Below are 12543 nucleotides of genomic sequence, written 5' to 3'. Positions count from 1 at the left end.
ATATTTTAATAGTAATATCATACAGTAGTATTTTACTAGTGTAAAACAGAAGCAGAACATTTTCTTTGTATGAAGCAGAATGAATGTTTCCCGTTAATGTATCCAGAAAGGAAGAAAAGCAGGTGGAATTGGTATTGTTTATACAGAAAGGGTAGCTGTTGGTGAAGCAAGGAGTACAGTTTTTAAATATGGGTTCCTAAATCCTGTATCCATAGTTAGATGGCTAATTTAGAAGCCTAATCTTCAAAATTGCTATTCTCATTAAAATCAACATGAGCTTGTAGGTACTAAACACCTTTGAAAATCAGACCATTTGTTTAGGCAGCTAAATATGTACTTAGGAGTCCAAAATTAGGAATCCATTTTGGAAAGGATCAATAACTGCAAGACACCCGCCCCCCGCTATAAAACCTAGAGGTTAATACTCTTAGGTGGAGTCTCCATGGGTCTGGAAGAGCGTGTCAAGGCAGGGAAAGAGCATAGGCAAAGAGCTTGGGCTATATGCAGCATGCTCCCCTCTACAACTAAGGACTACGGAGTTGAAGGCAGGTCTGAGCAGCATGAACTGAAATTAATGCTATACATGGTGCCATTATTATTAATTATTGTAGTTTGTACTACAGGACCGTCCAGAAGTCCCAAACATGATTAAATCCCATGGTGGAGGACATCATAGATACAAATACTGAGAAAGAGTCCTTGCCTGAAGAGTGTACAGTTGAAGTAGACAAGAAGGATAATAAGGGTTATTATACCGGTTTTGTAGATGGAAAAACTGGGCAATAGGGAAATTAAATCATTTGTCCCGGGTCACATATGAACTCTGTGGCAGAGCTGGCAAAGATGTCTGGTGGCCAAGAGTCTAAATCATTAGCCACAAGCGGATCCTTCTTCTCTACACATCATCATCCCTGGCTGACAAACCATTGGCAGCAGGACTCAGGAGTTCATGCGGACAGAAATAGAAAATAGGTCACATGCTTGGACATTCACATTGTGGTTGGAGCTACTAACCTGAGAAAGAGAAAAGCTTAGAAATATCAAATGCTCATTAACATTTAACTTTTTTGGTTACTTGTATAACTGATTAAGAATCCTTCCTCCTCGATTAGGAAGTTGCATGCCATGTTTTAGCTCAGAGGATATTTTTAAGGTAGCATGTGTCATCTTTGGACACAGCTGTTAATACTGGAAAAATGGCAACTCATGACTTATTACTTACAAGAAATAATCATAGACTCATCTGAATCTTTCAAATATGAAACTTATGAAGGCTCTTGGTAAATTTCACCTCACATCTGCAACCAGCACATGACTGGGTAATCAAAACATTTAAAGCTTTATTCTCAGTGGTTGATGAGCTCTCTAATTACCAACCAGCAGCAGCAGGGAAAAAGTCCTTGAGAAGCAATCATTGTTTGATGACATGAACAGGCTGCTACTACTAGTTGGAATGAAGGAAGAAACACGATAATTCAAAAATCTTTAATTTTCTGTGTTTTTTCCCCCTTTTTAAATCTGACTACACAGAATTCTATTCTTCCAGACAGGCATCTGCACTATACCATTACCACAGATTGATTAGCTGCTGCACACAAGGAAGATTATATCCTGCAGATTATGTAACATCTGAAGATGATTTGGTTACGTACAAAGAGTTTGTAGGAAAGCAGGGACAGAAAAAGCACTTTGTAGATCTATATTACCAAGTGAAAATTCAGTAGCAAAGGTATACTGGAAAATTGCATCAGCTAATATAAAATATTGTAGTTCAGCTGACTTCAGAGAAGCTGTGACAATTTACATCAGCTGATGATCTACCTCAGTGTGTTTGGGAGCCTGGTTGGTGTAACCATCCAGACTTTTACAGCTGCTGTTGATTTATTGGGCCAATTTATGGACTCATTTTATATAATTAAAGTGAACTTCCTTCAGTGTAGCTATGTTAAAGGATGCAATGGCAAAAGTCTCAGTTAAAAGGCATGCATGATCAGAAAGGTGACTGCATAAAAAAGGCATGTCCTTATTTGACAGATCTTCTCTCCACGTGTATATTCTCCATAATTGCTTGTTCACTATCTTTTATGCCTATTAGTACTTGCTGAGCTCATACAGTAAAAATGATCTAGATGCTCTGTTTTGCACCTTATCAATAGAATTATTACATTTCAGCTGTATAGTCTTTGCTTTGAGGTGTATAATTCTATAGAATTACTGTGCTGACAAAAAGAACACAGCTTGACTTTCAGATCCCAGGATTTGCACAACTAATAGAAAGACCATCCCTTTAATTAGAAACCAGTGAACTGAGAACTAGCATGTAGAATAATCACGAGATACATGTACAATGACTTTCACATGGAATATCCAGCCGGCAAGAGACAGCTGCAGTCACATTGTGATGTATTATATCTTCATAATCAATAAGAAGAATGGATGGACACCCTGGTTCTTTTTATATGCACACTGATTAATTCAAAAGTTTAATTTCAAACAGCTTCAGAGGGGTAGTCAAGTTAGTCTGTAACTAGAAAAACTTAAACAACCAATAGTCTAGCAGCACCTTAAAGACTAACAAAATATGTAAATGGTATCACATGAGCTTCAGTCATCTGAAGAAGTGGGTTGTGACCATGAAAGCTCATTATACCATCTTCCCGTTTTGTTAGTCTTTAAGGTGCTGCTAGACTATTCATTGTTTAAGTTTTTTAATGTCAAACAGTACATATTCCAACAGACCTAACTCTAGATTAGAGGATATCAAGATATGATTATTTGGAGCTTGTAACCTAGTAAGTGGTTATTTGTTTTTGTACTGTACACCACTAAATAAAACAATTCTCCCCCTCTCCCCCCCGCAGCCACATAATGTATCAGATTGGCCTGTATATGTGAACCTCCTTCAGAGCAAAGACCTAACCATGCCCCAGTGACAAAGATCCCAGACACTGTGCTTGGTTGTCTGTTCATATATATTTGACCACTGCTGGATGGTGTGTCAGACCTGTAAACATATCACCTTCTAATGACTGCCCACCAACAGAGGATAGAAGCCCTCCCACTACTACAGAAGTGAGTGTGTTCATAGAATCATAGGACTGGAAGGGACCTCGAGAGGTCATCGAGTCCAGCCCCCCGCCCTCAAGGCAGGACCAAGCTCCGTCTACACCATCCCTGACAGATGTCTATCAAACCTGTTCTTAAATATCTCCAGAGAGGGAGATTCCACCACCTCCCTTGGCAATTTATTCCAATATTTGACCACCCTGACAGTTAGGAATTTTTTCCTAATGTCCAATCTAAACCTCCCCTGCTGCACTTTAAGCCCATTACTCCTTGTCCTGTCCTCAGAAACCAAGAGGAACAAATTTTCTCCTTCCTCCTTGTGACACCCTTTTAGATATTTGAAAACCGCTATCATGTCCCCCCCTTAATCTTCTTTTTTCCAAACTAAACAAGCCCAGTTCATGAAGCCTGGCTTCATAGGTCATGTTCTCTAGACCTTTAATCATTCTTGTCGCTCTTCTCTGTACCCTTTCCAATTTCTCCACATCTTTCTTGAAATGTGGCGCCCAGAACTGGACACAGTACTCCAGCTGAGCCTAACTAGTGCAGAGTAGAGCGGCAGAATGACTTCACGAGTTTTGCTTACAACACACCTGTTGATACAACCTAGAATCATATTTGCTTTCTTTGCAGCAGCATCACACTGTTGAGTCATATTCAACTTGTGGTCCACTATGACCCCATAGTGTTGTATGGTTATATATCAGCTTAGCAGGAGATTAGTCAAAAAATCCCCTACCTAATTTATGCTTGATACAGATTTGTTTTCCTTCTCAATTACAATATATATAACACACGGATTCATGTACTGGCTCGCAGGGAATTTCATCAAACAGAGCTAGTTGGTATTAAGGACTGGTAAAGATAAGCCATGCCCATAATGCACCAACTGTAAACTATGCACTAGATACTGTTAAGTAGCTACGGCAGAGGTCCTCAAATTGTGTTCTATGGGCCACTACCTGATGTGCCATAGAGAGATGACCTATCTCTGGGTATAAATAAACTACACCCCTTTTTTGATAAAGGGATGTAAATTAAACGTATCAAAAATGCAAATGAAGTGGGGATTTAAATATCCCGTGCTTCATTTGCATAATGGCAGCCGCCGCTTTTTTCCAAAACGGGGCTTTTCAGAAAAAAACGGCAGTTTAGACAGGGCATTTTTGACAGAAATGCCCCGTTTCTAAAGATCCTGTACTCCTCACTGTTGAAAATGCCCCCTCTAAACTGCCGGGGGGGTTTCAAAAAGCCCCATTTTGGAAAAAAAGTGGCTGCCGCCATTATGCAAATGAAGCATGGGATATTTAAATCCCTGCTCCATGTGCACTTTCGACGTGTCTAATTTACATCCCTCTGCCGACAGAGGAGTGTAGTTTAGACACACCCTCTGAGCCTGAAGGAAGAACAAGCAGGTGAATTGGAAAAGGGATGGAGCAGGATATTAAGCAAAGGCTGGCTCTAGCTGGCACTGTGGACATGTGAGAGGTATGTTTCTGAGCCTACTGGTTTAGGTAGTTTGGCAGGTTATGAGGCTAGAGTCCTACCCATAATGCAAAAATCCTGTCTCCCAATGTTTTCACTTTGAAAATCTAGTCAATGTACAAGAGAAAGGTACAGGCTGGACCATCCTCATCTGCCACTATCAGGACCTGACCTGTCTCGAACAAGGGGATTTACCAGACCAGGGGTGGTCCTTCCCAATATGGCCCATTCTGAACTCCTGTCCCCTGCTTGGGCTCCAGCCTGGCACTGCTGCTGCCTACCCGGCTGTGTCTCCCCAGGTTGGAGCTCCCTAGCTGCTGCTGCCAGACCCTAAGCTCCAGGGCCGGAGCTCCACAACCATGGCTTGACCCTGATCTTTGTCGCTTGCGCTGGCACTCCCTGGCTGTGGCCAGGGCCTAAGCTCTATGGCCACTGCTGACCCCTGCTACCTCCTGGTCACAGGGGGCAGAACTTTCTGCTGTGCTGCCCACTCCTCCCTGCTAAGCCACTGCCCTCCCCATGGGTCTCCCAGCTGAGCCACCACCCACATGGGTCTCCCAGCCGAGCCACCACCCCTTTCTTCCCCACTGCACTCCTGTCCCATGGCCCGACTTCCCTATACCTGGGAACTGCTGGACCATGGATGTTACCAGGCCAGAGAGTTCCGGTTAAGGGAGGTACAACCTATAGGAGATTATATGAAGCAGAAAGATTATGCTACAGAGTGTGAACTTTTAGGACTTAGCCTGCAGTAATGTATGGTGATTAGTAATGGGAAAGTGTTACAAGATTTGGCTTTGATACAAATCCAAAAATTTGAATTTTTGAGGTCAGATTGGAAAACTCTCGAGAATGGGTTCCCTTATGAGTTAGGTCTTGCTCTCAATGTGCTTGGAAATTTTTTTCTGGAAATAGTTCAATCCTGCCATTTCTGGCTGAAACTAGAAAGTTCAGGATTGTGGAAAATGAACGAAAGATTTTAAAATAAAATCCATATTCAGGGTCTGGATACAGGTTCAGGTAGATGGTGCCTTTATTTAAGTTAGTTCATTCATACCCAGTGCTGAAATGAGCATCAAAACAATCAACTTATTTTCCCAACTGACTGGATCTTGAACATAGTGAGTGTGTGCTGTGCACATAGCGGATAATGCTCCCTGTAACAATCAATGGAATGGACAAATTGGTGTATTAGATGATCTTACCAGTACAGTTGATGAATAACTTGGATGCTCTGTAGAGAACGACATAGCAGAAGTTTCACAAGAGGGCTTTCAAGACTCCATTCAAACTTGAGCACCTTAACAAATATAGGAACAGCATTCACTTACACATTTTTTCTGTCGCATTCCCTTTAAAGCAAAATAGTTCCAACAAAGGTTTTATTTATTTATGCATTAAATGTGCTAACCCAACAGATGCTGTATATCACCCAAAATGCAGTGGGCAAAGGCAACTCAGGTCTTTAGTGTCAATATTTTTTGTGAGGACAATAGAGGTACAGAGACTAAGTTCACTCTGATCCAGTGATACGTACACATCATTACACTGAAAATTAAATTCAAAGTCCTAATGATTCCCTGTGATTAAAAACAAGTGTTTTTTAAAAAATATTGGCAATATTATTGCACCTACTGGCCCAAACTGAGATTAGAGCCCTATTGTACTAGGCAATGTTTGACTATATTGTAAGAGAAATTCCCTGTCTGAAAGAATATAAAGTCTAAACAGACAAGACAGATAAAAGGTGCAATTGAAAAGACTTGCCAACACTACACAGCAAGTTAGTGATACAGCTGAGAATAGTATCTAGGTCTCTGAAATGCAATCCGGTGCCATATTCACTGGACCATGCTTCCCTTCTGTTGTTACAGTTGTAAAATAGGGTAATTTGGGACTCATCATTATTTACACAGCACCCAAGTCCTTTTTCACCGTTGGGCTAAATGACACAAACTAGTTTAGATGTAGAACACAAAGACTACTATGGGAACAGAAAAAAAGGATAGAGCAGAGAAAAAAACCCAATGAGGTCTGAAGATTAAGGAATAAAGTGAAAATTATTGAAAGTCAAGGTGAATTAGATCTTGTCAAGGAAATTGAAATAAAGGTGAAGGGTTTTTTTTGTTTTGGTAATTATATGAATAAAAGAGAAAAAAGGAAGGGATGAGGCTGGGTCACCGTGCAATGTGGATGGGAAGGAAATTTAACAAAAACTAAATGGAAATTTCAGTGCATATTTCAATAAGGGTGATAATGGAGAACATGGGCATGTATGTGTAGCTTATTTCGAGTAAATTTTGAAATACCTTATTTTGTAATTTTAATTTCAAAATAATCTGCTATTCCGAAATGTTCCTTAGTCCTTGTGGAACAGGGTTTACAGGGATGTCAGAATAGCGAGCCCGCTATATTTCAAAACAATGGTTGTGCTGATAAGACATGGGATAGCTATTTCAAGATACCTCTGGTATCCTACAATAGCTCTGCAGTGCAGATGTAGCCTCTGTGTATACAAATGAAAATGACTGTATCTGTAATAGAAGAAAAATTTAAAGAGAGTAAACATGCTCACCATGAGGTAACTTTCATCCCAGAATACCGAAACAACTGGCACATGGAATTGCTCATTTTGTACCAAGGATTTTTAATAAATATATCTATTGGTGGTAGTGTATAACTGAAGAAAAGCTAACATCATGCCTATATTTAAGAAAAAGGGGGGGAGGGCGGACATGGTTTAGGCAATTAAATACATCCTTCCAGATGAACCTGATTCCCTTCTTTCAAAAAAACAGACTCTTCAGATAAGAGAAGTGCAGTGGATTTAAAATACTTGGATCTCAGTAAAGCATTTAACATGATACCACATAGGAAAGTATTAGTTAAATGAGAGAAGACGGGGATTAGTACAGGAATTGTTTCAAGTGGGTAAGGAACTGGATAAAGGAGAGAAGGCAGTGGGTTGTGCTGAAAGGTGAACTAATAGACTAGAGAACTGTTTCTAGTGAAATTCCTGAAAGATTGGTCCTGGGATTAATCTTATTTATGATCCCAGAACAAAAAGTAGGTGGTGTGCTAATGATACTTGGTGATGATACGAAGTTGGGAGGCACCACCAATACATAGGAGTATTGGAACATTACACAGGAAGATATGCATGATCTTGCATTGGAGTAAGAGAGAGGAGAGGAAATTCAATGGAACAAAGTGCAAGGGTCTAATAATAAATATTTCAGCCACAAGCTAAGAGGCTCAATATTTGGAAACGACAGAAGAAGAGTGAGACCTGTTTTTACTGGTTAATCACAGAATGACTTTGAATAAGGCTATGTTTATGTCACAGAGACGATGAAATCTGTGATTTTCATAGACCTCCATAACACTTTCTGCTTCAGTCCTTTTAGGATACAGGATTGGAGCTGCCAGCTAGCAGGGGCTATGGCAGAGCCCTAGAGAGGGGCGACCGCTTCCCGAGGGGGGCTCCTGCACAATTTCAGTGACAGGCAACAGCCTCTCAGGAAGTGGGAGAGGGAAAGGATGGATTTTTCTCAGCAATGTATTGGGGGCTGCGCATGCGCGGCGCATGGCACGCGCGAGCCTCTCTCAGTACTATCGTGCATGCATGGCCCCCCTCCCTTCAGTTCCTTCTCTATCCGGCAAATAATATATTAAGATGTTATCATAAGGGCATTCCGAAGTAGAGGGGAGGAAATGAGGGTAGTGGAGCACCCCCAGGGACGCTCATCTTGAAGAACATCAGTTACAGGAAGGTGAGTAACCTCCTTTTTTTCATCAAGAGGCGTCCCTGGGGGTGCTCCACATCAGGTGACTACAAGTAATATTTTCTTATGGAGACAGGGACTTCGGATCAGATTAGTATGCCACTTGTAGTACAGCTTTTGCTAGTTTGGTATTCTGGAGGGGTCCTGAGGTAAGTGCATAATGTTTTGCAAAGGTGTTTTCTGAGGACCACGTGGCTGCTGCACATATAATCATGCAGTGGGATTTTCCTCAGGTAAGCAATGGATGTGGCGACTGCCCTTGTGTTACCCGAATCGGAATTGGTGAAGGTAGGTCGTTTAGCGAATAACAAGCAGCAAAGCATTCTGATATCCAATGTGACAATCTCTGTGATTAAATTTGTTTTCCTTTATTATGATCTGCAATGGAGACAAAAAGTCGGGAAGAGGATCTGAAAGATTTTGTTCTGTCAATGTAGCAGGAGAGAGCCCTTCTAACATCTAGGGTGTGCATCTGAGCTTCAAATGCATTAGCGTGGGGTTTTGGAAAAAATACTGGAAGTATATTGTCTGATTCAAATGGAAAGGGGAATGCATCTTGGGGAGGAATTTTGGATGCAGTCACATTGTGACCTTGTCCTTAAAAAAGATTGTGAAAGGTGGTTCTGCCATCAGGGCAGGCATCTTTCTCTCTCTGTGGGCTGATGTTATTGCTACCAAAAATGCCGTCTTTAAGGATAGATGGCAATAGGGAACATGTCATCATGGGTTCAAATGGTTTTGTGAGGGTTGTTAATACCAAGTATAAGTTCCAAGGCTCTTGTGGGGGTGCCACCTCTGGGTAAAGAGCCTGAATACCTTTCAAAAATTGCTTGGTTACTGGGTGTGTGAAGACTGCGGCATGGAAGGTTGCAGTGGCTGCTAGGTGAACCCTGATTGAGCTGAGGGAGAGATGTGATTGTCTGAGGTGTAACAGGTATTCCAATACAGCAGGAAGTGGAGCATCTTGCGGTTGTATGTTGCGAGAGGTTGCCCAGTGAACAAATCGAGTCCATTTGCTCATTTATGTTTTTCTTGTTGAAGGTGCTCTGCTTTGTAAGAGGACATCATGGACTTGTTGAGAGCACTGCAGTTCTATGCCCGTGAACCATCTAGCTACCACGCCTTGAGATGGAGTGTGCGAAACTGTGGGTGAGGATACATGATCCCTGGTTGATATAGAATGTTGGGATTGTTCGGAAGCGTGATTGGTTGATGTATTGCTAGCCTGTGTAAAAGGGGAAACCATGGCTATCGGGGCCAGCAGGGCACAATGAGGGTAACTTTTGCTTTGTCGTTCAGAATCTTTACGAGGACTCTGTTGAGGAGAGGAAACGGGAGAAAAGAGTAATGTAGGAATGCATTCTAGGTTATAACAAGAGCATCACCAGAGAACTCTTTGCCCTTGACCACCCTGGAGCAATAACTTGGGCATTTTTTGTTGATTGAGGTGGCAAATAAATCTATATCTGGGAAACCCCATTGGTTGAATATATCGGTGAGAAGCGCATAGTCGAGTTCCCATGCGTGCTCTTGTGGCAGGGCTCTGCTGAGGGCATCTGCCGTTGAATTAAGGACCCCAGGAAGGTGGCAAGCGGATATGCAAATGTCTCTGGCTAGGCACCAATTCCAAAGTGCTATAGCTTCCAGGCATAGAGTGTGTGATCAGGCACTGCCTTGCCTGTTTATATAAAAACATAAGAACGGATGTACTGGGTCAGACCAAAGGTCCATCTAGCCCAGTAGCCTGTCTGCCGACAGTGGCCAGCGCCAGGTGCCCCAGAGAGGGTGGACCGAAGACAATGATCAAGCGATTTGTCTCCTGCCATCCTTCTCTTCCCTCTTATCCCATGGCCATGTAATTTACACAAGAGCCTTTGGTGAGGGACCTTGTCAAAGGCTTTCTGAAAATCTAAGTATACTATATCTACTGGATCCCCCTTGTCCGCATGTTTGTTAACCCCTTCAAAGAATTCTAATAGATTAGTAAGACATGATTTCCCTTTACAGAAACCATGTTGACTTTTGTCCAACAAATTATGTTCTTCTACATGCCTCACAATTTTATTCTTTACTATTGTTTCAACTAATTTGTCTGGTACTGAAGTTAGACTTACCGGTCTGTAATTACCAGGATTGCCTCTAGAGCACTTTTTAAATATTGGTGTCACATTGTCTACCTTCCAGTCATTAGGTACGGAAGCCGATTTAAAGAATAGGTTACAAACCACAGATAATAGTTCAGCAATTTCCCATTTGAGTTCCTTTAGAACCTTTGGATGAATGCCATCCGGTCCCGGAGATTTGTTAACGTTAAGTTTTTCTATTTGTTCCAAAACCTCCTTTAATGACACTTCAATCTGGGACAGTTCCTGAGATTCATCACCCATAAAAAGACGGTGCAGATTTGGGAATCTCCCTAACGTCCTCAGCCATGACGACTGACACAAAGAAATCATTTAGTTTATCTGCAATGGCTTTATCGTCCTTGATTGCTCCTTTTATATCTCGATCGTCTAGGGGACCCACAGGTTTTTTAGCAGGCTTCCTGCTCCTAAAGTACTTAAAAAACATTTTGTTATTTCTTTGCGAGTTTTTGGCTAGCTGTTCCTCAAAATCTTACTTTGCTTTTCTTATTACATTTTTACACTTGATTTGATTGTGTTTATGTTCCTTTCTATTTATCTCACTAGGATTGGACTTCCACTTCTTAAAAGATGCCTTTTTGTCCCTCATAGCTTCTTTTACATGGTGGTTAAGCCACGGTGACTCTTTTTTAGGTCTCTTGCTATGTTTTTTAATTTGGGGTATACATTTAAGTTGGGCCTCTATTATGTTGTCTTTAAAAAGTTTCCATGCATCTTGCAGGGATTTGGCTCTAGTCATTGTGCCTTTTAATTTCTGTTTAACTAACCTCCTCATTTTTGTGTAATTCCCCTTTTTTAAATTAAATGCCAGAGTGCTGGACTGCTGAAGTGTTCTTCCCACCACAGGAATGGTAAATGTTATTATATTATGGTCACTATTCCCAAGCGGTCCTGTAATGGTTATCTCCTGGACCTGATCCTGCGCTCCATTCAGGACTAAATTGAGAATTGCCTCTCCCCTTGTTGGTTCCTGTACCAGCTGCTTCAAGAAGCATTCATTTAAGCCATTGAGAAATTTTATCTCCGCTTCTCTTCCTGAGGTGACATGTATCCAGTCAATATGGGGATAATTAAAATCCCCCATTATTATAGAGTTCTTTATTTTGGTAGCCTCTGTAATCTCCCTCAGCATTTCAATGTCAGTATTGCTGTCCTGGTCAGGTGGTCGGTAATATATCTCTACTGCTAATTTCTTATTATTGGAGCATGGAATTATTATCCATACCGATTCTATTGAACATGTTGATTCATTTAATATTTTTATTTCATTTGATTCTACATTATCTTTCACATAGAGTGCCACTCCGCCACCCAGCCAGCCTGCTCTATCCTTTCTATATATTTTATATCCCGGTAGGATTGTGTCCCACAGATTTTCCTCATTCCACCAGGTTTCAGTGATGCCTATTATGTCAATCTCCTCCTTTAATACGAGGTTCTCTAGTTCACCCATCTTATTGGTCAGACTCCTAGCATTTGTGTAGAAGCACTTTAAAAATTTGCTACTGCTTATTTGTTTGCCCTTCCCTGATGCATTGGATTCCTTTATATGCGGTTGTTTGTCTGCTCTGGCCCATGGTTTGTTCTCTCCCCTCCTCTCTTTCTGACTACAACTTAGAGAATCTCTATCAATGGATTCTCCTCTAAGAGAAGTCTCCATCCGATTTACGTGCATCTCCGCACCCATCAGCTTTCCCCCATCTCTTAGCTTAAAAACTGCTCTACGGCCTTTTTAATGTTTAGTGCCAGAAGTCTGGTTCCACCCTGGTTTAGGTGGAGCCCATCCTTCCTGTAAAGGCTCCCCCTCTCCCAAAAGTGTCCCCAGTTCCTAATAAATCCAAACCCCTCTTCCCTACACCATTGTCTCATCCACGCATTGAGACTCTGAAGCTCTGCCTGCCTACCTGGCCCTGCACGTGGAACTGGAAGCATTTCTGAGAATGCCACCATAGAGGTCCTGGATTTCAATCTCTTTCCTAGCAACCTAAATTTGGCCTCCAGGGCATCTCTCCTACCCTTCCCTATGTCATTGGTATCTACATGTACCTCGACCACCGGCTCCT

At 41.6% G+C, this 12543-nt stretch overlaps 1 protein-coding gene across 1 annotated transcript in view; it reads right to left on the bottom strand.

The window, feature by feature from the left end:
* PIK3C2G (phosphatidylinositol-4-phosphate 3-kinase catalytic subunit type 2 gamma) overlaps nt 1-12543 on the bottom strand; it is a 296240-nt gene that overhangs the window by 160340 nt on the left and 123357 nt on the right. Inside the window, exon 18 of the mRNA XM_075897746.2 lies at nt 5757-5851. Within this exon, the coding sequence (XP_075753861.2) occupies nt 5757-5851 (95 nt within the window). The remainder of the gene's footprint in view (nt 1-5756; nt 5852-12543) is intronic.

This window comes from Pelodiscus sinensis, chromosome 1 (genome assembly GCF_052426305.1).
Source record: "Pelodiscus sinensis isolate ZL-2025 chromosome 1, ASM5242630v1, whole genome shotgun sequence".
Lineage (NCBI taxonomy): Eukaryota > Metazoa > Chordata > Testudines > Trionychidae > Pelodiscus > Pelodiscus sinensis.
This window is presented reverse-complemented; position numbering and strand designations above follow the sequence as displayed.